Genomic DNA, 27,038 nt, shown 5'->3' on the forward strand with positions numbered 1-27,038 from the left:
GTTTACCTGGAATTAAGTCTAACTGAAATCAGCAGTGATTCCAAATAAAGTTAGGATCAAACAAAGTGCTTAGCATAACACTGCAATTTTAGTAGAAAAGAGCAAGAGTCCAGTAGCACCTTAAAGATTATCAAAAATTTCTGGCAGGATATGAGCTTTCTGAAGAAGTGAGCTGTGGCTCACTAAAGCTCATACCCTGCCAGAAATGTTGTTAGTCTTTAAGGTGCTACTGGACTCTTGCTCTTTTCTACTGCTATTGAGAGACTAACACCATCCATCGTGATCTAGTGCAATTTTAAACAAAGTTGCTTCATATGTCAAGTACTTATTTACATAAAGATACACTCCAATATTAGCTCCACAACTCAAAGATAAAGTGGAAAATGCTCATTTCCAAGCAAAAACACCAAAGCAGGAGTATGTAATTTTAATCAGATGTTAATTTTAATTTACAGAATTCTCCTCCTGTTAACATGCTGTGTGAAACAACAATGATTTCAAATCATGTATTCATAGCTGCATTGGCCCAGCTGTTTTATTTCTATGAAATCAGTATTAAGAGCGGTATATTTTTTTAAAGTAAAAAATGTTTTTTAGATCTTTGGCAAATGCTATAGTCACATTTAAAAGCTTCCATGCAACCAAGAGAAAGGAGTTTGGGATGGTTGTATTTTTTTTTTTTTGCAGGAACACAAATGACACATGAAGACACTATTTTTACTAAATTGTATTTTCCCCAGGAGTAAAGCTACAGTAGCAACATCAGGTAAAAGCAGACAATATTTCTGGGAGCTTCCCTCCTCCCCAGCCCCAAGAGCCACAGAAGCTAGCAGCCACAAAATGGCAGCTCTGGATGGAGCCCATCACAAAATGGCAGATTGTACAAAACTAAATGTGAGCTAGTCTGCAGTACATAGGGTTGCCAACAGGCTGGAGAAAGAATGTCCTGTGTCTTTAATAGAGACTACTATTTACCTGGTCTTATTACTTATCTCCATGTCATGAAAAGCTTCTACTGCCCATTAAACCTATATTAAAGGGACAGGACATTTTTCTCCAGGCCTGTTGGCAACCATAACACTACTCAAGTGTGAAAACGTTCCTTTTCCAAAAACAACCACCACCCCAAACTTAAATGCCCTGAAGGGGGAAAATCCGACGTTTTCCCCTCAAGAGGCAATAAGAAGTTTTGATACAGGGGGAGGAGTTAATTAGCGTGTTCCTTTCTTATTCAGAGCAAGGGTGCATGCATGAAGGAAAAGGAGCAGATGGGGAAAACTGCTGGTGCCACTGTTATCCTACCCAGAGTATAAGAACATAAGAATAACCCTGCTGGAATAGACCAGTGGTCCATCTACTCCAGCATCTCCCACTGTAGCCAACCAGTTACTATAGAGGGCCGACAGTGGCATAGAAGCCCTCCTGACATTGGTATTCAGAGGTTTACTGATTCTGAATGTGGAGTTCCCTTTAGTCACCATGCTTAGTAGCCACTGATAGACCTGTCCTCCAGGAATCTGTCTAATCCCCTTTTAAAACTGGCTACGCTTGTGGCTATCACTACATCCTCTGGCAGTGAATTCCACATTTTAATCACTCACTGTTTAAAGAAGCATTTCCTTTTGCCCATTTTGAATCTACAGCCCATCAAATTTATTGGATGCCCTTCAGTTATACTAATTGGGAGAGACACAATTTTATAAACCTCTATCACATCCCAATACCGTAGTTATCTCTTGTCTAAATTGAAAAGTCTCAGACTCTTCAGCTTCATAGGAAAGGTGCTCCAACCCCTTAATCATCTTGGCTTCCTTCTATACTCTTCCAGCTCTGCAAAGTCCTTTAGAGATATATGAGCAGAACCGCACAATAAACAAAGGTATAGTTGCCTCTGTCTCCTTTGCTTGAAAGGGAGAAGCTGCTGTAGTAACTTGAAAGGGAAAGAAAGTATGATTACAGCAGCATTGGAGATGGGCAAATAACTATTTTTAAGTGTTTGGAAAGTGATGTCACTCTGGAATGACATTTCAAAGCCCTGCTTCAAGTCACATACTGATCTCCCTTATCATATCTTCCTTATCATATCACTGATAATGCTGTCATAACCTCTCAACTGTAAATAAAAATATTTCTTCTCTACAAAACATTGGGAAAACACAAAACAAATTTAAAGTGTTATTGAACAAAGCCAAAAACATGCTTACAAGAACGTCCATTCATGCAGTACTTGGTTCTTCAGCTCTGTTAGAGCACTTCTGTTAATGGTAAGACTAGCAATTTAGCATCAATGTAATAAATTACCATCACTCAAATGATCGACTCTCAAATTAATAACTTTCTAGATGATTGAGACATGTTTTAAATGGATTAGTTCTACAGCCAATATAACATGCACACAATGAATTTAGAATGAAGACATATTTTATAACACATAAGCCATTCTACATTAGAATGCATTCATCATTTTGATAGGGTTATCATAGACAGGCATTCTGAAAGTGATCCAAAGCAGACTACTAAATAAACTTACTTGAAGCTGAAGCGTATGACGAAGGATGGTTTCCTCTAAAGCATGAATCCATTTCTCCCTCTCATCAGCATCTCGAGCTGGGAAAGTATTAAAAATACACTTAAGTGGCCTTAAAACAACATAGCCAGTTATACCAGCTCCAGAAAGCCAGCTGTGTTAGTAGATTGCAACAAAAACACAGTTTTGCTGCCAATAAATTAACCAGTAATAGAATAGCTTAGTTGATAAGGTAAGTTTTTTTCATAGCTAATAAGGTTTGACAAAGGTAGTGTTGGAAAAAAAACAAATCGGTAGTAGTTATACAACTGAAATCCATACTTGCAGTCTTTATGGCAAATACATCACAAATACTCTAGCACATTAGCTAAATTGTGAGACTTCCTAATTTTCCACGGGAATATGCCAAACTATAGTCATCAGTTTGTGCTTATAGCTTTTTGCAGAGGGAAGAAGGCATCTAGAAAAAGTGAGAAGCCTCTATAAAGTGAGAAGTCTCTATTTATAAAGTGACATGGCAGACCACCAAACCTGTTGCCACACTGACACTCCCACCACCCATAAATTATGCTCTCAACCCATCATCTATATATCTGATAGCAATGTACGACATGTGACACCCATCCACAGATACCTAAATTGGCAGATCGGGGCCACATTGCCACTAAACAGATTTTTCTTCAAACTTAGGGGATTCCCCATGTTTGCAGAAAAAACTGAAATCAACAATAAAACATATGTGGGGAATCATTCCCCCCTCAAATGCATTGTCTGCGCACGTGCAGACAACACACTTACCTGAACAGCATAGAGCCAATCCGGGCTTGGCAGCGGCAAATGGTGGCAGCTGCTCCACGCCCAGCCATGGCAGTGGAGGAGGACATGGTTAGTGGAGCCTGGTATTGCACTGGGCATGGCAATGGGGTAATAAGGTTACCTCCACAAATCCGCCCCCCGCACTGACCAGTAAGGAGGGAATCAGTGATGGGGGAGGGATTCCCCCCACACAAGTATCACAGGTCCCCACTTGCATATTCTAATAAAGAAGTTGACCAAATCTGAGGATACTTAAATCCAGTGACTGGAGCTCTGAATAGGCAAGACAGATCTTTCTACAAACTTAAACAATGGCCCAGGTTTACAGAGACAACTCCCCCCCGAAATCTAAAAATAGACACAATGTGTGGTTAAAAACCCCACAATGATAAAATGAGCACCATACACTTTAAGAAATAGATTCCCTCAGTGGCCATTGCTAGGCAACCACAGCCTTCCATGGCTTGGTTTCTGTGAATAAAAGGCAGGGGAGGAGGCAGGGTCCTTTCCAAGGCAGTTTTGGCCTTTGAGGGAAAATTCATTGGAGCGTGGCCTGACAGCAACCACTGGGTGACTTAATACCACCTAAGACCCAGGTTTGAATCCCCATCTTGTTGTGGAAGCTGACTGTGTGATTTTGGGCCAGTCACATACTTTCAGCCTAACCTACCTCACAGGGCTGTTCTGAGGGGGTGGAAGGAAGAGAGGAAAATAATATAAGCTGCTTTGGTCCCCACTGGGGAGAAAAGTGGGGTATAAATGAAGTAAATAAATATAGCTGAAGATGGGAGGCAGAAAAAGGTAGGTTGGTGAATGGCTGAAAATGAGAGAATGATGCAGGGGAAAGGGAGAGAATATGGGGTTTGACAGAAGGATGGAAAGAGGAAATAGAGTGGGAAGGAGGATACAGGTGAAAATGAGGTATGTGTCCCCACAAGTCCTTGAGGGTTCCCTGCCATACAAGTGGGCAGCATCACACATCTGGGCCATAGTTTTCCTAGGTTGAGGCTGCTGGGGGGCAGAGGGAAATCTGAAGACAAAAGGGCAGATGAACATAGGATGGCTGTTGGCTGGAAAGGGGAGAAGAAAGCAGGAAAAAGGAAGAGACTATGGGGGCTTTCAGGAAAAGGACAGAGGAAATAGGGAGGGGGAAATGAAATGCCTCCCACAAATCCTTGCAGGTTCCCACTTGTACTATTATAATGTACTTTAGTCTGTGGAGTCAGTTTTACGCAATACTGCAACTTGAACTGTCTTAGTTTTGCTTAAATGAAATACCCTCTAGGTTCCAGCAACACCTGGAATGACCAATGTACCAGTCCTATGCATGTCTACTGAGAAATAAATCCCATTGTGTTCAAAGGGTCTTACTTTTAGGAAAGTATACACAGGATTGCGGCATAAAACATGGAGTCAGGTCAGAGTTACACAGGTAAAGATGGTGGGGGCAGATGACTAACTAAATAAGCTGCAGGCTGTGACACCACGTATTTAATTACTGAATATGAGTATCACTTTTTTACCTGAATCCCTAAAGCAGTTCAAAGAAGCAAAGTAATTACAAAAAAGTAAAACCACATCTCAGTTTGGGGAGTCAGTCCAACTGAACTAGGACACAGGTGTGTGTGTGTGTGTTTTTGCCTGCCGCTGTGTCCTCTCTCGTGGCTTTCTGTCAGCGGACACTTGGTCTCACACAGCTGCTGTGGTAGTGGCAGATCAGTCCAGCTGATACAGGAAAAGGTGTGCAGTGGTGTTTTTGCTTGGCTTGCTTCATGCTCTGTCATAGTGCATCTGGTCTTACGTGGCCATTGCATTAAGAGTGGGAAAGACAAAATCCCAATGCAATCCCAGAAGTCCCAATCCCAGAAGTCCTGTAATAGTCACTCCCCCGCATTCCAGTTATTGACATGTCATTATGTTGAAAGTTTTTATCCCTCTTCAGTTTACTGGGGGAGGGGTGTCTTGAAAGCTATGCACCTTTTCCCCAGTTTCCCTCTCACATACTTCTAAATACATTCTGGGGAGGATTCTCCAATTTTTCTGGAAAGTGTCTTCTAAAAAAATCACAAAATAAATTATAGGTTCAGTACTCCACACAATAGATCTTCTTTCCCTTCACAGTAAACCTCACACACAAATAATACAGTCAAAATAGTCTACTAACAGCATTGGGATCTCAAGTGTGGGATCCCACTAAATTAAGCAATATTGGCAAAGATGCAAGAAAGATGCTACACTAGTTTTCCTCCAACCAACCCACCTACTATCTGTTTCACTGATAAAAGAGACTCATAATGTACCTTGTGGCTCTGCCAAGACATAGGCAATGACAGCATTTGGCATGTGGGCCAGGTAGGATCTTGATTAACTCATACCAACTGCACACACCTTCTCGGGAAGAGCTTGCTCACCTTAAAGAATTCTGAAGTTAGACTATTACATCATTAATAGTTACAACTAAGTGTCATGTGGCACACTGAAAATTAACACATTTACTGTCCCATGCTTTTTGTGGGCTACAGCCCACTTCATCACATACATTAAGTGGACTTTCATATTGCTGAGTTTATATAGCATAGGTACAGAGGAAAAATATTTCACATACAATAGGCCAAAGGCTAAAGACAGGTAGCTCAAAATATTCAGAGATACAAGCATTTTAGCTCATATATATCACAGCAGTTAGATCAATGCAGATTTTTAAAATACTTGCAATGAAAATATTACAATTTATTCCAATATGCTCAAACCTTTCATTGCCTCAAGTATGGAATGTTATATGGGTACTCTATTGTGACATTGATGCGGTGTCAGTCTTGCAGTAGCTAAGTGACAGTTCTGTTTATGAAGCGTACTGATAAGCAGTATGACAGTCATTCACAGTGATATGGGTTTTCCAGAAAAAAATGAGCTGGAGAATTGTCTGATGCCTTAAATAAGCATGCTAAATCTGATCATGCTCTATTTTGACATGTTTAGTAGACTTTTTTTTTAAAGCACCCCGTGTTAATTTTATGTCCCAACAGCAATGAATACTTCAACTTAAATAACTGGTTTTCTTTTCCTAATCAAGTATTGTTAAAATGGTAGATTTGAAAAAATTCAAAACTTTATACGGAAACGTTTATTGCAGAAAATACTTCTAAAGATTGAATAGCATGTAATTCTCTTATATTTGTTTACATTTAACAAATAATCAAAAGGCACCAGAGCCTGTCGACATGCTAATTTTAATACACCCAAAAAACACAGGCACTGTTGTCCTCTCATCTGTTTCAACAGAATTTAATTGTCTTCCATGGCAGCATCTCAGTTTCTTTGTCACTCTCTGTAGTATCACTCTCAAGTTCCATATCAGATTGAAGCAAATCCGACTCAAAACTACCTGAACTGTATTGTTTTGCTAAAAGATGATTTTACCAATGTGTCTATGGCCAAGGGCAACTGATCACACTTAATCTTTTTTCACTAATTGTGCTTGTGATGGATTCTTTGAGAAACAAAGGCAAGCTTAGCAGTATAACCATTATTCTGTTCCTCTGTCTGGATTGAGCTGAAAGTCTTTCCAGTTCCATTCGCAAGTATCTTAGGCAAACACTTCCATCTTCCCCAGCCCAAGAAAAGAGACAGAACATTACTTTGTGTTCTAACTGAAAGTGAAGTGAAATAAAAATTAATCACAATTTTATTTTGCTGTCACTTGTAGTCATATGAAATATGAATTTTAGCTGTTACTTTGATCTGACCTACACAGCCAATCAGGCGAATTCATAACATGAGTTTAAGCACTAGAAAATGTTCTACTCCACATCTTCACTGACCACTGAATCAAGAATGTAAGACAACTGGATACAGAGTATGAAAGACCAAAAAAATTGCAAGGGAAACTTTAATATCACCCATCCCTAGAGACTGTCAGGAATCAGCAGCCTGCTGCCAACAGCTGCTATTTTGATGACAGAGAAACAAGAATGGAAAAGCCTTTAAAGAATAATGTGGAACATACAGTAACTATAGTATACCACTATAATTACTCAAGGTACAACAGTAGCAATTAAAATAAGATATACAAAACACAAGGTGTACTTGCTTAACACTGCCTCAAAGCTTTAGGCTAAAAGATGGGATATAAATCTTTTAAATAAAAGTATTTGGAGAAAAGAAAGAGGTGAGGAAAAACCTTTTGCACCAACCCTTACTAGAAAGCTGAATAGGGAAACAGAAGACTTAACCTACATAGCCAGTTCTGCTATCATGCTATCTTGATAGGAGTTCCAGCATCTTTTACTAAAACAAATTAATAGTAAACCAAAGTGCAACGTAACTATGCTTCATTGTGGATAACTTCACATCTATTTCCAAGCTGTGACGTCAAATGAAGATACCTGTTCAAATGGGGAAAGGGATTCCCCTTTATTTATATTTGCTGGATAGCTGCATCATAAATCAAGACTGTTTCACATGCTCAATAGGTTAACAGGTAAATGAAAAGGCAACAGAGGAGCTGTGTCAGAGAACTGATGGAATGATGTCACTTAACACAATTACAAACTGGTTAAACTGGACACAGAACAAAGGTGACAAGGAACATATCTACAGGAAGGAACCTAAAAAGATGAGCAACCACCCCCTCTGGGACATCCTTCCCAGGAATCAGCAAATCAAGACTCGAAAAGATGTTTCCGATTTCTGGGCACTAGCCTTAACATTTTAGGTATATGGTCAACCAAATGCTTGCAATTTTAACAGCCCTAAGAGGAGCTGCCCTACCCTGGATAGTTCTTCAGGCTAGCCCAGGGGTCGGCAAACTCATTAGTCATCAGAGCCAAATATCAACGATTGAGATTTCTTTTGAGAGCCAAATTTCTTAAACTTAAACTATATAGGTAGGTACACTGCTTATTAACTTAATAAACTTAAAACTTTAATTAAAGTCTTAATTAAACTATAGGTACACTGAATAAAACTTGATATCATACTTAATAATGATCTTATTTATTCCTCTCTTAGCAATCTCTTGACTACCCACAAAACTTGCAATATTAACATTGCAATATTAAATGCAGGACTTGCTATAAATTACATTGCATTAAAAACTATCTTAGTGGTAAATAATGCAAGAGTAGATTGAAATGTAATATGAGTGAATAGGGTAATTGTTTTAAGCCTTGCAATTTTAGGAAATCCTAGATACCAGAATTTAAAGTTAACAGAACTCCAGCAAGAACTAGATATAGTCCACCTGCCATCACATATTCGAAACTAAACTCTGCAACATTTACAGAAGTTTTCAATGTTTTCAGATCTGAATCCACATCTAACACAAACCCTCAATAATATGAACAAATTTTACTTTTTAAACCTTATGTATCAAGCTTTTCCCACTGCAATCATTTGCTTTTTCTTTCTCTCTCTCTCTCTCTGCACCTCACATTTCTCTTCATTCTCCTTTAAAAATATTTTTTAAAGGAGAATGAAGAGAAAATGGTGTTTGTGACAAAATCTCAGATGCAGTGCATTTGAAGCTGGGTCACAGCCTAGTTGTGGGTCAGGAGACACCAATTCACAATTACTAAGACACCATCAAGATAAAATCTGCAATAAGGCTGGTGTGACCAAAACAAATTCCCCATTTTTACAGACCTCCAGAACAAAAAGGAGGAGGTAAATCAAGCAATCTTGGGAATTACAAAATCTAGTGAACCTATTTAAATTACCTTTTTTGGGGGGCGGGGGCGATATGAACGAAAGAAAGCGAATGCAAGAACTAGGTAGATTGGAACCAGAGTCCCAAAACACATTAAAATGAGGCGCTTCTCATCTCCTGTCACTCTTACGCAGAGAAAGGCGGAGGGGAAGAGCAGAAAGGTAGTCTAAAAAATGAACTTTACAATTATGGGGTTTGGTTTTAAGAAACCAAGTGAGTTAATTTGACGGTGACAAAAGTTCATGTGGACAACTGACCTCATTCCTGCCTTTGGCCAGGTACGAGAGGTGGAGGAGAAAGAGGAAAACACGCATGCTGGATTCCCCCCTCCCCCCCAAAAAAAAGATCCAGCAGGGGAGGAAAAGTGGTCTGGCCAGCAGGAAAGGGGTCCGCACCACTCACCCCCTCCCTTTCCGCAGGCCCGCCTCCACCGCGAGGCGACTGTCCTGGGAACAAGGCGCCGTTCCCACCGAGAACGGCCAAGAGTCGCTGCCCACACCCTACCTTTCGCCCACACAGGGTCATCGGCGACGGAGGGAGCAGACGCTCTGAGAACGGGCCGGCCGGCGACCCGTGAAGAAAGGGCAGCCCTGAAGCCGGGAAGGAGCCGGCTGGCAAGCGGTGCCCTGCCGCCTCAAAGGCCCAATGGCCATCTGGGAAGCGGGTGAGCCCGCCCAGGGCGGGGCTGGGGAGGGCGATGCGTCCCCGGCCGGGGAATAGAGAGGGCTGACGTAAGCCACTCTCTCATATGGGCTCGGGGGCGGGACCTGGGTCATTTGTGGCAGAGCCGCACTCAAGGACCCAAAGAGCCACATGCGGTTCACAAGCCGCAGTTTGCCGACCACTGGGCTAGCCCAATCTTGTCAGATCTTGGAAGCTGAGCAGGGTCAGTTCTGGTCAGTATTTGGATGAGAGACCACCATGGAATACCAGGGTAGCTACACAGCGGCAGGCAATGGCAAACCATCTCAAAATGTCTCTTGCCTTGAAAAATCCTACAGGGTTGCCATACGTCGGCTGCTGCTTGAAGGCAAACAAAATAACAGCAGCTATTCAAATATGAACCTATTTTAATAATTAAATAATTTGATCTTTCTGATCAAAGGAATAATAATAATTTGATCTTTCCGATCAAAGGATCAATTTATGCACAGATTTAACACAAGACAAAATAAAAAAGACTGACTTAAAAGTCTCTGGACATCTGGCCAGTGGCTGTGGGTCCTTCCCCGTGAACCCTCATCAGTGCCCAGAACTGCACTAACTCTACCATGATCAAACTATACCAGAATACGATGCAATCCCCCCACTGATCTGTACCTAGATTAAAATCCCTCCTAGCTTTGAGTAGAAGGCAAAAGTATACAGGTGCACTTAAAGTTACAGAGCAATTTGCTCAACGGTTTTTAGAAAGTGGGGTGGCTTGTACCATTCACGAAAGCAGAAAAACCAACGCACCCACAGGTTTTGCATACTGAAGTAGTTCTCTGAAGCATGCAGAAAAATATGACTTTGTACACTTAAAAAGATCACCACCCCAAATGGCAAAATGAGGATTCTACATGCCAAGAGCCAAAGCATTTTAAGAGTCCTTTAACAGGAAAGCGCTGGGGTAATTTGCCTCCTTAATATATAAACGTACAGAATGATTGAGGGGGAGATTTTCAAATAGTTCTTTCTTTCCATGATTCTTCACAGGTCTCCAGTTTATCACTAAATCCAATATTAAACTGCCTAACTCTTGAATCATGAATGCAACAAAACGAGACCATGAACAAACAACACAGGGGTCTCCACATACTCAGATTCCCTACATGTGCAGAAAAATGTGATTCTAAATGTATCTAAAGGAAAGACACAACCAAAAATAGCTGTATGAGGATGAAGTATATGTTCTAGGTGGTGTGAAATGTTAAATGTCAGTTAAAAGAAAACAGAGTGGGAAATTAGCCTGTTCAAGCTCCTGAGAATTTACAGAATCTCAGAGAGGGAGGGGTTTTTTTTGGGGGGGGGTTTCCAACTTGTTCTCCCCTTCCACAATTACTTTTGGGTCACCAGCTCATCATTCCTTCCAGTCCCTTAATGATCAAACTGAGCAGCAAAATGGGGCCACAGACAAGGCAGGGGTTTCTGTATTGTAGGGGAACTTCCCCACATATTCAGGAAAATAATGGTTCATAAATTTAAAAACAGGAGGGGAAAATCTTCCTGGTTAGAACAGCGCATGGTCATTGCCCTTGAGTAAGCACAAAGTGTTGGAAGGCAGGTGACTGTGTCAGTTAAGCAGTGGGTGGAAAGAAAACAGTCTGCTACCTCCCTTAATGTCTTAAACACTGCTGAAAGGAATGAGGCATACATTGCCCCTTTACCAGCTCTCTATGTATCAAAAGGAAAGAAAGGTAAGAACACCCTCATCACTCAACAAGTTTGGCAGCAGATAAACAGCTTCCTGTTCATCTAAGCCTTGATTCCAGGGTCAGGTAAACCAACAAGTCAGCAATGATCAGCTAAAAGAAACAAGAATTTAAAAACCATATGGTGAAGCAGAAAAAAAGAGTTTGCTTGGGTGCTGGAAATCTGAAGCCTAGTAGTCATCCAGGGACAGGCATTCCACAGTTAGGGCACCACAACTCAAGAGACCCTGCTTCTACAGTTACAGACCTCACCTCTGAAACAGATGGAAGGCGGAGATGGGTCTTAACATGAAGATCAACAAATGGAAGACAACAGTCCTTTAGGTATCTTGGTACTAAGCCACCTAGGTCCTTAAAGGCAATGACAAGCATTTTGAATTAGGGCTGGGAACAGGGAGCCAACAAAGCTTTCACTGCTGACCTGTGGCCTCTAAAGTCAGAGCCCACGAACAGCATTCTGCACCATCTGCTGCTTCAGAACAGTTTTCAAAGGAAACTCCATGTAAAGCATATTGTAATAATCTGCAATGGACATGAGTGTCTGCTGTAGAGGAACCCTAAAATTTACTAATCTGTATTAGATGATCTGCAGTTACAATAATTACAACCCCCGCCCACCAAATTATTTCTGCAGATGCTCCTGAACATGCATGTGTAATCCGCCTCCTTATCCAGGATTAATAGACTTCATACAGACTGACCTGGGCTTCACCTGTCAGGCTCAGTGATATACTGGCAGGGCAACCAGAACTCCGCAAACTGAGAGAAGAATCGGAATGGGGGAGAGAGATTACTTGTTAGACCCCTAACCCCTTCCCCTCACCTGGCCTACACTACTCCCACTGCCACATTAACCCCCATCCCTCACAAAATTAATTGTGGCACTTCTTCATCCACCCAGGCCTTAACTCCCAGGCACACTATAACTGCAAGTTTGTTACAGGTACGAATCAAACAACATTGCTCATTAAGCAAGATATAACATACAAGATAAGAATCTCTTCCTCCCTTTCCCCTTAATTCATGTAATTTACGTAACTTATGAAACAAGACCAGGAGCTGATTGTAGTACAGACCATGAATTGTTAATATAGAAAATTAGAATAAAGCTGAACAAAAACACCAAAACCTTCGTAGTGCCAAAATACAATCTAAACAACATTCCTGAAGAGATTAAAGACCATGTAAAGAACCGATATGCATTACTAAGTTCAGGTGATAAATGATAAACTACGGTATATCATTTTATCAAGTGAACGGGAAGATGGCCCTTGTGGTCTCATCCAACCTTGTGTGATTTTATTGTGGGATCTTGCATGGCAGGGGGTTGGACTAGATGGCCCTTGTGGTCTCTTCCAACCTTGTGTGATTTTTTGTGATTTTATGGGTTGAAACCAGAGATATTATCAAGGAAGAATGCACAAAGACTTCCTGTAGCCAAAAGAAATTAAAAGCCTTGATGGATGACTGATGAAACACTTAAAATGGCTAAAGACAGATAAGAATCAAAACTAAAATAGAAATAGAATCTTATTTTAAAAGTAAAATCAGAAATAGAATCGTCTAAATGCAGCCTAACCATTACAAATTTGAAAGAAGGTACACAACCTTTAAAGGAAGAACTTTTAAAACTTGATCAAATTTCTGGCCTTACGGTAAATTTTACAAAATTCAATATGCTTTGCTGTAATATTCTCCGTATAATTCAATTGAAAGCCTCTCACACTTTAAATATACCATTAGTACAGTGGTTCCCAAACTTTTCGGGCCACCGCCCCCCTTGGTCCCACAAACTCATCCCCAGCGCCCCCTACCCTACAAAAAGCATTATTCCAAATAGGGGCTTGCATGACTCACTAAAGAAGATAACAATAACATTTCAAAAAAGTAACAGTCAATTGCACAGCTATTCAAAATCAAATTAAAACTTTTTATCTGAAATTTATTCAACAAAACTGATGAACTTGATATCCAGCGGTACCAGCTCTTCAAAGTCTGGGGAAAAAATTCTGATAGTTTCCACTAAATTTGCCAGCATGGTGCCATAGCTTCATCTATTATAAATTAGTGAACACCACAGTTGAAGGGGCCCACCTCTAGCGCCCCCTGCTGCCCCCTTGCCTCTTAGTGCCCCTCTAGGTAATCCCACTGCCCCCCAGGGGGTGGTACTGCCCACTTTGGGAACCACTGAATTAGTACATAAGAATTTTAGATACCTTGGAAGATATCCTAAAAACTTAAACAGACTGTGTCAGTACAATTACCCAAAAAATTGAGTCAGATAAAAAAGGATTTTATTAGATGGGCAACGCAGAAAGCAGCCAAATCCACTAGAGTTATGATTAAAATGCATGTTCTTCCTAAATTATTTTTTTGTTTTATGTGTTACATATTCATATTTCAGAAAAATTCTGAAAGATTGGCAGTTAAAATTAGACCAATTTATTTTTAATTCTAAAAAGCCAAGAACAGCTAAACTCCTAAGGTATCACTCTATTTGAGAAGGATGGGCTATTCTAAATCTCTCTCTCTTTTATGATGCACATCAGTTCAGACATTTAATCCCTTGTTTATCCTTTTCCAAGGAAATAGATTGGCGAGAGACAATAAAATATAATTTCTAAGAGAGGGGATTTTAATTATTGTATGATAATGTTGTGAGTAACAAATTGAAGTTAAATCCACTTACAACGCATTATGTCTCTATATTGGTATGGAGGAAATGGAAAAGGGTATTATATCCAGAGAACTCTCCACTGACTCCCATTGGGTATCACCCAAAATTTGTTTCTGCAAAAAATTATGGTTTTAGGCATAGAGATTCCTTTCTTAATCAAATAACAATGGATGCAAAGACTATGCTTTTAAATGATAGTAGTCAACTTTGGACTGAAGGAGGGTTTCCTAAAGGAACTAAGTTGTTGCTGAAATATCAACATTTAAGTTCTCTGCAAAAGAAGGAAATTAAAGATCAATTAAATCGACCATTAACTGAATTCAAAGATTTTATTTGGAATATAGACAAGAAGAGAAATTAATCACCAATATATAGGATATTATTAAATCAGGGTCAAACTCTGGTGCAAATTATTAAAAAGAATTGGGAAATAGAATTAAATACTAAATTTAATGATGAAGACTGGAAGAAAATATTCCGACACTTCCCTTTCAAATCAATCTCAAGAGATTTACAAGAACAGGCATGTCTCAAAGGTGATATCTTACTCCAGTTAGGATAACCCATGTAATGAAAATAGATAATTAAGTTTGCTGGAGAGGCTGTGATGAATTGGGGACGTTTATTCATATGTGGTGGTCATATACAGTTATAGCAAACTTCTGGAGATCAATATTTGCAGAGATTACTAAAATAACTCAGGAATCAATAACATTGAACTAGCCTTACTCAATTTATTCATCAATGAAAACACCCATTGTAAACAAAAACAAAAAAAATATTAACTTTTTATTAGTTGCAGCTAGAACGCTTATTGCCCTGTGTTGGAAAAATGAAATGAAAGGATAACAGATTCCTTCAAGAAGAATCTTCTGAAGAAGAATCTGCAGTTTTAGAAAGTGAAGTGAAAGCTGCACTCAAAGCTATTGGGAGCAACAAATCACCAGGAATAGATGGGATAGCAACAGAGCTATTTCAAGCCACAGAAACGGAGTCCATCAAAATTTTAACAAGAATATGCCAACGAATATGGAAAATACAACAATGGCCTAGAAATGCCCAATCTATATTCCAGTTCCGAAAAAGGAGACATCAAAGACTGCAGCAACTATCAGACCATCACATTAATTTCTCATGTAAGAAAAGTGATACTAAAAATCTTACAACTATGTTACCATATATGGAATGAGAAACGCCAGATGCTCAAACTGGATTCAGAAAAGGAAGAGGTACCAGAGATCATACTGCAAATTTACGTTGGTTACTGGAGAATACCACAGAATTTGAGAAGAAAATCAACTTGTGTTTCATAGATTACAGCAAAGCTTTTGACTGTGTGGATTAGAAAAGGTATGGTTAGTTTTGAAACAAACATGCTTGCCACAACAGCTGATGGTTTTGATGCAAAACCTGGATGAGAGGCTACTGTTAAAACAGAATATGGAGAAACAGAATGGTTTCCAATTGGCAAAGGTGTCAGACAAGGATGTATTTTCTCTCCCTATCTCTTAAATCTATTTGCAGAACACATCATAAGAAAAGATGGATTAGATTTAGATGAAAATGGAGTGAAAATTGGTGGAGGGAACATTAACAATTTGAAATACGCAGATTACACCACATTATTTGCAGAAAACAGCGAAGACTTGAAAATTCGCCTGATTAAAGTTAAAGCAGAAAGTGCCAAAGCAGGATTACAGCTCAACATCAAGAAGACAAAAGTAATAACTACTAGGGAATTACACAACTTTAAGGTTGAGGATGAAGAAATTGAAATGGTTAAAGATCTTCTATTCCTTAGCTCCATCATCAACCTAAAGGGAGACTGCAACCAAGAAAACAGAAGGAGACAGACTGGGAAGGGTAGCCCTGAAGGAGCTGGAAAAGATTCTTAAGTGTAAGGATGTGTTGCTGGCCATCAAGATCAAGATAATTCATACCATAGTATTCCCCATTACTATGTATGGTGTGAAGGTTGGACAATGAAGAAATCTGATAGGAAGAAAGTTTGTTCATTTGAAGTGTGGTATTGGAGGAGAGTTTTATGGCTACTGTGGACCGCCAAAAAGACCAGTAAGTGGGTTCTAGATCAAATCAAGCCTGAACTCTCCCTAGAAGCTAAAATGACTACACTGAGGCTATTATACTTTGGTCACATTATGAGAAGCCAAGAGTCACTGAAAAAGACAATAATGCTTGGAAAAGTTGAAGGCAGCAAAAAAGAGGAAGATCCACATGAGATGGATTGACTCAGTCGAGCAAGACACTGCTCCCAGTTTGCAAGACCTGAGCTGTTTAATGATAGGGCATTTTGGAGGTCATTAATTCATAGGGTAAATTGGAAGCAATTGATGGCATTTAACACACACACGTATTTTTAACCCAAATATAATCAGTCAATTTGAATCACTCCAATATTTCAAACCTGGCTGAGGAGAGAAAACAAATGAATTAAACCTATTTTTTTTAACCTTATAGATGCCTGAATGGTGTAGTTGATTTGATCTAGAACCCACTTATTGGTCTTTTTTGGCAGTCCACAGAATCCATAAAACTAAATGGTGTAGGGAGCCAGCGTGGTGTAGTGGTTAAGAGCGGTGGTTTGGAGTGGTGGACTCTAATCTGGAGAACCGGGTTTGATTCCCCACTCCTCCACATGAGCAGCGGATGCTAATCTAGGCAGCTTCATGTGACCTATCAGGATTGGAAAAAGGCACTTCCTGTGGCCCTAATTAATTATACATATCCCCAACAGCTTTTTAGGCCAAGAGAGCAGAGTACCTAATAGGCTATAGCATCCTAGAAGAGATTGAAATTAAGGTTACGATTTGAAGGCTCTTTACACACACACAATCTATGCTATCAGGTATGTATACACCAGCTCCAGGTCCCCTCTGTCCCACTGTGTTGGAAGGGATAAGTAAGGGTCCCTTTCTGCAATGTATCGGTCAGGTTCAGTGCTGGATAAGAAGTCTGCTACTCAGAGCAACAGCACTATAGTGACAGATTGTGTCCCAATTGATTACTCCCCCTACTCCTTGCAATTCTTCAACCTTGTATAAGTGGATTCTAAATGTTCTGTCATATTCTACCATAGCCAAGAAACAACCTGGGAAGGGAAATACAGATGAAAACTGTGGGGTTATGCAAATATGCTTCATATTTTATTGAAAATATGCTTCAATTTTCAATGCTAATCTCCCAGGATTGCCCATAAATTTATGCCTATAGTCTCTATGTCCAATTAATTTCAATTATCCAACCACAACCAATGGTTGGATCATTGAAATTAATTTCCTCTCCATGGGAACAACCATACTCTTTCCTTCCATCTTGAGATCAGCTGTGGGGTTGTAAGGAAGAACTGTGCATACTTTCGAAGTACATAATGTGTCCTTTACCATTGACCAACTGCATGAAAATCGAATCTGGTTTAGAAATTCTGACAAGAAAAAGAATATTCAATTTATTGTCTGAAAAGGAGAAGACAGTTTTATATCAACCTAAAGCAGTTTATAATATCAGATTGCAGGTGTTCAAAGAAGAACAAGAACCTTGATCCAGCACTTCCTTACAGATGCAGAAGCAGTAATGGTCTCACAGAGCTATCCAATTGTCAAGATCTTCAGTCATTCATATCAGGGGAAGCAAAACCTCTATGTTAGTGTGCGTGTGGAGGGGTCTGAACAAGGTTATTACATCTATAGACACATTAAAATAATCAGTACTGGCCAAATTTGAAAAGATATACTATTCTATCAGCATTCAGAGTAATCTGCATTCACAATATCACCCCCAATTAATATATCCAACTTAGAACTGAAATTAAAGATACAATCTTGAACTAATAATGTACCACCAACAGAATTTGTTAAAAATTAGTAGCCAAGAATTCACTTGAGAACAGTTAGTTATGAGTTACCATCTTAAATAATCCAACCCCCTAAATTTTAAGTAGTGTAATATCATGGCATGCAAGAACTAGTAGTACAAAGTCACAATAAAGTTTTTTTTAAAGAACACACAGAATAAGAATTCTTATTTGAACATAAGTATATCAAATATCTAAATCACATTATTCTGAATTACTTTGTTCTGCTACAAGCTTCTTCGCTCTCAAGAGGCTTTCCTTTCTGCAAGCAGGCAACACAACAGCTACAGAACTGCTGCAAGCTGAGAACTGCAGAAGGCATTCTTTTAATAGCTGCAGTGAAGAACTGCAGCTTTCAACCGCATCAAGCTATACGATATAGCCGCTAGCTTTTGAAGAATGGCTGTGGTCTATGGTTTATTAACAGCTCATTCTTTAGAGCAAAGGAATTAAGCATTTGTGATCTTGTCAGTGTGGAGTTATACAAAGAAATTTTTATGATACCTTATCTAGCCAAATAAAAGCCACAGGATAGCCGAGTCACTAAGAAGGTACAGTAACAAACTACAAGTGTACACAATATGGAGCCCAATATTTATCATTCATGGTATTTGAAAATGTAATTATCCAAATAGTGCTTTCTTTATCAAACAATGCAACACAAAATAATGGACTGCGGCATTGCAAATTTAGCAGTATTAGAAACATGATTTAAGTTAGTTTTTAATTTTTTTACACTAAATTGCTTATGGTCTCAAGCCAAACATTTACTTTGCAGCTCATCTGAAAATGAAAAGGGGAGAAAATTACTGGACACCAGTAGCAGAGAAAGCCATGATACTAAACACAGAATATAACCATGAAAAGGGAAGCAGCTTATAAAAATCACAATATTTACCAGTCTTGCTGGCAAAAGGTATTTGGGAGTTGTTTAGAAGCACAAATGAAAAACACATTACCTTACCCTTTCTACTGGTGAACCATAACATGCAATGACGAAACATAGCAGTAACAGATGGCATTGGAGTTAGTAAATATGAAAAAAGGATAAGAGCAGAAAAATGATGATTGGCAGACAAGAACAAAGAAATATAGATGAAATGAGTGAGAACTTGTAGATCCTGAAGTAAAGTCCACCTTTAAATCAAATGTTGTCTCTGGTGTCCCCGCATTTTTGGGTTCTATATCAACAAAAGCTGCAACCTCCGTACGATCTTGTGGCTTTCTTCATACAGAAAGGCACAACAGTGCATCTTGATAATGAAGACTGGCGGTAGGTTTTTTTTTTTTTTTTGCGCAAGCAAACCCATCAACGAACGCCCATTATTCTCTTCCCCTTGACTGATATATCCTTTAAATTTTTAATCTCCAGATCCTGCCAAAGCTACAGCCCTTTCTAGCACATATGTATACAATGCAGATATAAATCCTTGCCTAACCCACAGTGCTTCTGACTCCAGAATATTCCCTGCACATTTCTCATGCAGTTCATTATCTCAAATGCTTAAAATTAGTCCATTAAACAGTAAAGCAAGAGAATTATCAGTAATGATCTATTATAAGACAGAATGCCTTCTTTCAGCTCACCCTGGAAATGGAAGGTTTTCTGATCAACAGTTATTGTGAAGGTGCTGTCGTCCTCATCATCTATACCAATCACAGCTCCCTGTGAAACAAAGAGCAAAAAAATCCTGATAAGGAAATGTGACATCAGCAGCCGTCTACCACTACATGACTGCAATACAAAATTCATGGGCAGATTTGGAAGCAAATCTCACACTGTAAACAGACAGAGCCCGAAAAATCAAACCAGTTACGCCCCTTCTGAAGGTTAAGCATGCACTGCATTTTTTCTAACGGTGCGGCACATATGTTTCTCTACTCCAAAATCCAGCCAAAGCCTTTTAGCTCTTTTTCAAAAAAGGAAATTACACACTTGGATTTAAAAATTGATAAGGAAGAACAAACCACTGAAAATCAGGTTTCAAAGATATTTGCTCTTTTAAACAAAGTGACATTTCAAGTCACACAAGCCTGAAGAGAGAATTGCATTTTGAAACACTATACACACAACCTGGCTTTTCAGTACAAAATCAGGTAGTTCAAGAGAGCTACATTTTTCATCTAACAGTAAAAGACTATATCACAGTTTGGGGCTACATCTTTCACCTGTTCTTGCTGCACCAATTTCTCTGCTTACTAGAAGACTGATTCTTCCCCCACCTCCGCAGCCCCCGAAAGGTTTATTTGTGCTCTGCATACAGTGTTCAACTGTATCCTCAGGACAACAATAGAATTCCAGATTCAGCTATATGTAGACACATTTATCAACACACAGGAAAAAAATCTGTACCTGCAGACTTCTATAAAGCACAACAAACAGATTCAGTAGTTTAAGGACAGCCAAGCCTGCCCCACTTGCCAAAAGCTATGGAAACCCAACTGCCTACCATCAATCGAATATTCAAAAAAATCAGTACCTATTATCTGTCAAAGAAGATGTTTGCATCATACTCACATGTAAGATGTTAAGTTTCGATAACAGCTTAGTCAAGAGTATTTCCCCACTTCTCTCAAGAAGTGATTGATATAAGATACAGCTTTTTCAAAATGAAAAATTAAAGCAGAGGGTATCATCATCAGAATTAAGACAGAACCTATGAAGTACACTCAGCAAATTTAGCTCTTATTATAGAACTATAATTTGGCAATTATCGAGGGAAAATAATAATTGCCCCTGGAAAAGACATGAAATGGCAAACGGTTTCCCGCCTACCCACCTGCTCATACCACTACTGCATTTCAACAACAGGTCTTCAGCAGTTTTTATAGCACAACATCTCCCTTATGCATCAGGCAAACAGGTTCATGACAATATGGAACTTTCTTCTCTTACTGGTGTGGAGGAAAGTCCAGGCTGCAGCCTAACCTTTTTCTCCACTTTATTTGCACACAAGATCTTTTCTGGGCCTAAATACAGCAACAACCATTGTGAGTAGTGCAAGACAGGTGGGGGGAGACAGGGAAATAACAGATTACTATACTTTCAGTTGAAAGGCTGTTCAGCTTCCAAAAGGAAGTTCATCTACTATCTATGCATGGGGTGAATCATTAAGATGGACGATTCACTGTAGACTCATTCACTCCAAACAGTATAATACCTATGCCACCTCACCTTAAGGGTTACGGCAACAAACACACAGATAGAAATATTATATAACCCAGAGAACAGAAATAGAGTACAGTACAGGACCTACAAGTAGTAAATAAGGTGCAAACCTTCCAGTAAAGAGAGCCACCTTAGACTGTTAAATCTATGCATCATTAGAAGTCCTCCAACTTCAAGGCGATCATATGGTTAAAATAAACCAACTTGTTTGATATACTACAAGCTAATAATTGTTTGTTGCCAAGCTCTTCCCCAGGAGGAAAACTGAATCTCATACTACCCAGAATAAGCAGGTAACCTAGCAATTAGACAAAAACAAGCATGAGATCCACAATGAATTGTGGAGGGTATCTCATTTTCTCCTCCTGTACTATTTTTTTTCTTTCCCTTCTCTGAAAGCTCCCATAGCCTCACCCCTTTCCTTTCTTCCTTCTCTCCTTTCCACCCAACAGCCAACCTACCTTTAGCTGCCCCCTTCTTCAGCTTTCCCTCCTACCCCTCCCCCAGCAGCATCTTCCTTGGGAAAACTATGATCCAGTTGTGTGATGCTAGCCCTGGGCCAGGTCCACTTGCATGGTAAGGAACCTGCAAGGACTTGCAGGGGACACCTCACTTCCCCCTGTAACCACCTCCTCACAGTATTTCCTCTTTCCCTCCTCCTGGCAACCCCCAAATCTTCTCCTCTTTCCCTGCTTCATTCTCTCTTTTTCAGATATTAACCAATCTGGAATGCTTGCTAAACTGTTGTGGTTGCCTAGCAACAGCTACTTAGGGCATCCATTTTTTTAAAGCATTCCTTTTATTATTTTGGGTTTTTAAACCACCACACATTTATTTTTCAAGGTTTCAGATTTTCCTGCAAAACTGGGGTGTTTTTCGGGCTTGTAGAAAGATCTGCCTTGTCTGTTCACAATTCCAGTCTTTGGATTTAAGTGACCTCAGATTTTGCCAAGCTGACTATTAGAATAGTCAATGACAGGTGAAAATGAATATTTTGCCAGAAAGTCAGACTTTGCTTAAAGTGGTGTACACCTAAGCCATTTCTATGCATACTTAGAAGTGAGCATTACTGAACTGAGTGGAACTCACTTCCAAGTAAACATTCACAGGATTTAGTTGCTCCATTGTCACAATAGTCATGCTTGACAGCATTATTTAGTAATACTGAATATGTAGGGCGGTTAAAACAAAAACAGATTGTGAAGAGCTCCAAAAGCATCTCTCTGAACTGGAGGAATGGGCATTAAATGGCAAATGAGATTCAATGTGAGCAATTGTAAAGTGATGCACATTGGGACATACCAAAAATCCCAACTTTACACATACACTGATGGGGACTGTGCTGGCAGCAACAGATCAAGAAAGGGATCTCGGGGTGGTAGTGGATAGCTCGATGAAAATGTTAACTCAGTGTGTAGCTGCTGTGGGGAAAAAACAAATTTCATGCTAGCCATAATTAGACAAGGAACAGAGAATAAAACTGTTGCTATCATACTGCCCTTAAACAAATCTATGGTGAGACTACATTTGGAATGGAGTGTACAGTTCTGGCCACACCTAAAAAAAAAGGATATTGCAGAGCTTGAGAAAGTACAGAAAAGAACAACCAAAATGATCAGGGGGCCAGATCAACTGCCCTATAAGGAGCAATTAAAACACTTAGGGCTGTTTAGCGTAGAAAAAAAGGTGGGTAAGGGGAGGCATGATGAAGGTCTATAAAATTATGCATGGTATGAAGAGAGTGGACAGGGAGAAGATTTTCTCCCTCTCTCATAATACTAGAATGCAGGGTCATCTGCCGAAGCTAAAGTGTGAGCGATACAAAATGGACAAAAGGAAGTATTTCTTCACACAACACATAGTTAAATTGTGGAACTCCCTGCCCCAGGATGTGGTGATGGCCACCAACTAGGAAGGCTTTAAGAGGGAGTGGATGTGTTCATAGAGGATAGGGCTATCCATGGATACTAGTCAAAATGGATACTAATCATGATGTATAACTATTCTCGCGAGTATCAGAGGAGCATGCCTATTATATTAGGTGCTGTGAAACACATGCAGGATAATGCTGCTGCAGTTGTCTTGTTTGTGGGCTTCCTAGAGGCACCTGGTTGGCCACTGTGTGAACGGACTGCTGGACTTGAACATGAGTGCATGAAGCTGCCTTATACTGAATCAGACCCTTGGTCCATCAAAGTCAGTATTGTCTACTCAGACCAGCAGTGGCTCTCCAGAGTCTCAGGCAGAGGTCTTTCACATCACCTACCTGCCTAGTCCCTTTAACTGGAAATGCCAGGGACTGAACCTGGGACCTTCTGTACGCTAAGCAAATGCTGTACCACTGAGCCACAGCCCCTCCCCCGTGTGATGGCTGCTGTTACACTGTGCTTTATTGGACACACAGGCATAGGAAGCTGCCTTTGACCAAGTCTGATTAGTGGTCCACCAAGCTCAGCAAGTCTGATTAGTCGTCCACCAAGTCTGATTAGTAGTCCACCAAGTTCAGCACTGTCTCCTCTGACCAGTGGTGGCTCTCTGAGACATCAGGCACAGAAAGACCCCCTCCCAACACCTGATACTTGAGGCCCTTGAACGGGAGGCACTGGGGGCAGAGAGTGGGACCTCCAGTGAGCAAGCAGTGCGCTCCACCATGGAATCACCTCCCATTGCACAGAGAGGCAAGCTTTGCAAAAGGATGATGTGGTGTTTACTTGTGGCGGTGCCATAACAGGGTATATAGCGCAGGTTTCCAAGGTGCCGTTATTTGGTAACTGGCATCCTGAAAGGAGGAAAAAAATTAGGAAAATGTGTACTGCACACACACCGAATGCATCTTCAGTTTCTCCCATTAGCACACACACAAAAAAGGCCACCCGTTCACATACACACTCTACAGCGCTCCTGCAGTAGCCGGTCAGGAGATTGGACTGGCCCACCCAGACACAGGTGACTGATCCAGAATGGTTTTTATGTTCTTATGAAAGTCAAAGTGTACATAGCATAACTACCCATCAGGTAATACTGTTTCAGTATAGAAGAACTCACTGGTAGATAATGTTTCAAAGCAACAATGAACACAGTATGCTGTTTAATATACTAGGTACGAATTCTACAGTTAAGTTTACCACCGTAACGGATTCAATTGTGATGCTATGCATAAATATGCAAAATACATTTTAAACCACAATATCAAAATTGTTTTATCATCTGCAAAAAAGATGAGTTTTTTAACAGTACATATGTGGAGTTTTGAAACTGCACACTACAACATAAAGAGAAGCATTTTAAATGATGAACCAGAACTTGCCACTCAAAATCCATGGCGAACACAATATTTTCAAACATACTTTGATCTTGCCAGTGTTCCCTCTTATTTACTATTAAACTCTATTTGAAAAAAATGTTAATTGTGACTAATCAGTTCTTGACAAATAAGAGCTTTTATCAGTCCTTTATGGAATGCATCACCACACAAGAAACCAACGCCCATTTGAGATAAAGATAAAGGACACAGACAAGGCAATATTGGTATTGGCTATTTAACAAGTCCTGTGCATATTGTTCAAAGGTTAATATCTATGAAAATCATCAAGAATAGGTATGTTACTTGGACCTTGTGAAAAACTTTGGGGCACAGGGATTAAACTTAGGACAACTGTTGCAATAGACAAGGGTGTGCAGCAAACTCAGCATGTACCAATTTCTACCTTGTATCATGCAAAGGCAGTTAAGTTTCCCCCACACACACACACTGTGTACACAGCAGAAACACTATGTAGAAAGCTATAACTGGAACTAGCTCCCTAACATATTTTGGAAAAAGTTACCAGCTTCTACTTAATGTTTGAAATAATCCTGAATGCAGCTTTAAAAATATACTTAAGATAACAAATGAGAAGGAAAAGGATGTTTTGTCCTTTAAGGCAAAAAGACAAGGAGAAATTGGGTTTGTAAAAAGAACATGAATGTTCTACTAGATCACCATGGCACCTCTGAAATTTCAAGAATTTCAAGGATAAGATAACAAGATATGGATGGAGAGCCCACGATGCAACAACTTTGCTGAAGCTAAGCAGTCATGACTTTGGTCAATATACGGATGGAAATAGCGTGTACACCACTGAATTCCATAAAGGGAGAAAGGCTATATGAATTAACAAACACTGCACAATAATTACTTTTATACAAGCAATTTTCTTTTCTTGCTGTGCTTTACTTATGCCATTCTCACTGGGCTTACCCGCTAGCACAACTTACTCCTGATTTTCTCCACAATCGATCCGCTAGCATTTAAAGTGGCTTGGGAAAATTGTTCCACACACATCCCCTTTCCTCTAAATCCCTTCTGCTGTGGAGTCGGCGTATTTCCTCTGCACATGGCCAAATAAATGGGAACATCCAGCAAGGGTACTGGGCGTCACCAATGGCATCACCGGTGGCGTCACAGCACCAACCCCCCCTTTTTAATTTTTTTGCACATGGAGTCTAGGTGCTACTGCACAGAAAAGCTAGAGACAGTGTTCCTCCTCCACCAAAACTGTTGCCACTGGTGATTCTCTGTTTACTGACTGGACGATCAGAGCACATGTGGAAGAGTTGGCGAAGAGACCACTCAACAAATTGGCTGCCGACCCTGCGTTAACCAGAGCCATTTTAAATAATATGTGATGCAAAACTCTTTCAAGAAGCAGTAGCAATTAATAGAAGCAGTCTTCCTACAGAGCAGCCGGTGCAAGCGGCATGCCTCCCCACCATTTTTTGTTTTTAAAGGGCAAGTTTAGCAATAGAACACTGAACGGAAGGCAGACACACATGCGGAAGTATTGGGGAACAGAACGCTAAAGAAAAGCTCCTGATCTGGCGTTAACTGGCGTCATTTTAAATAGTATGTGAAGGATCGGCATCTCCTCTTCCCCACCATGAAGATAAGTGATTTCATTTTTTTAAAAAGGCCATAAAATATTACTAGATTGCTGGAGCATTAAAGCAATGGTCTTAGCAGATTCTCCTAATTCCCAGCTTTCACTTTAAAAAAAGGAAGTCTTTCACTTTCACTTATGGTGATATACTGTTTCCTTTATATCTCCATGAGGGAATGGGCAAAAGACTTAACTTTTCTAATGAAAGTTGGGAATTCAGAGAACCTGCTAAGACTACTGCTTTAACGCTCCTGTGATCTAGTCTTTAAAAAAAAAAAACTGACCAGAAAGTGATACGACCATGAAACTCACCAGTTTGCAGGGGAGACAGTGAAAAAACACCTGTGTTATCCACTTCTGGTCCATTTCATGGTTGCATGGCTCTCTGGTCAGTGTCAGCAGCCAGGCTGACCAGAATAGCCTTGTTGTTTGCAGGCAGATGCCTCAGTGTTTGATCACTAATCTAGCATGTTAAAAAAAAGGAGCAAGGAAGAACCAGTTGGAGGGGAGAGGGAAAGCGGGAGGGGGCATGGAATCAATTGGGGAGGCTGGATGTGGGCATGGGTGGGCCTCAATGGGTGGCAGAAAAACCCATTGAACAAAGCCGACTCAGAATTGGCTTGAGATTCATGGTAAAAGTGCTAGTAAAAAAGCCGGAGAAAAGATGAAGAAAAATCAAAATAACTTCTTTAGGGGACAAAGCACATATGGAAAACAACAAAAAGGCAAAGTAGTTTAGGACCAAAACCGACAAAAACCACACGTGCAGAATAGCCCATTGTTTTTGAGCTTACCAGACTGCTTCTGAATGATGTGCCACAAAACTAAAACCACAAATAATATGTTGGCACGTTGGCTGCCTTAGGCATCTTACACTGATGAATAAGCCCTTGGCAACTATGGTTGCCAACCTCAAGGTATTAGCAGGAGATCTCCCG

General features: G+C 40.0%; 1 protein-coding gene across 2 annotated transcripts in view; it reads right to left on the minus strand.

Annotated features, from left to right (window-relative positions):
- The window catches only part of OSBPL9 (oxysterol binding protein like 9), a 77,594-nt gene that overhangs the window by 37,744 nt on the left and 12,812 nt on the right, over window positions 1–27,038 (minus strand). For both annotated transcript variants that reach the window (XM_056845483.1, XM_056845482.1), the window contains exons 3-4: window positions 19,600–19,678; window positions 2,531–2,607 (exon numbers count right to left, since the gene is read on the minus strand). In XM_056845483.1, the coding sequence (XP_056701461.1) occupies window positions 2,531–2,607; window positions 19,600–19,678 (156 nt within the window). The remainder of the gene's footprint in view (window positions 1–2,530; window positions 2,608–19,599; window positions 19,679–27,038) is intronic.

This window comes from Euleptes europaea, chromosome 2 (genome assembly GCF_029931775.1).
Source record: "Euleptes europaea isolate rEulEur1 chromosome 2, rEulEur1.hap1, whole genome shotgun sequence".
Taxonomy (NCBI): domain Eukaryota; kingdom Metazoa; phylum Chordata; class Lepidosauria; order Squamata; family Sphaerodactylidae; genus Euleptes; species Euleptes europaea.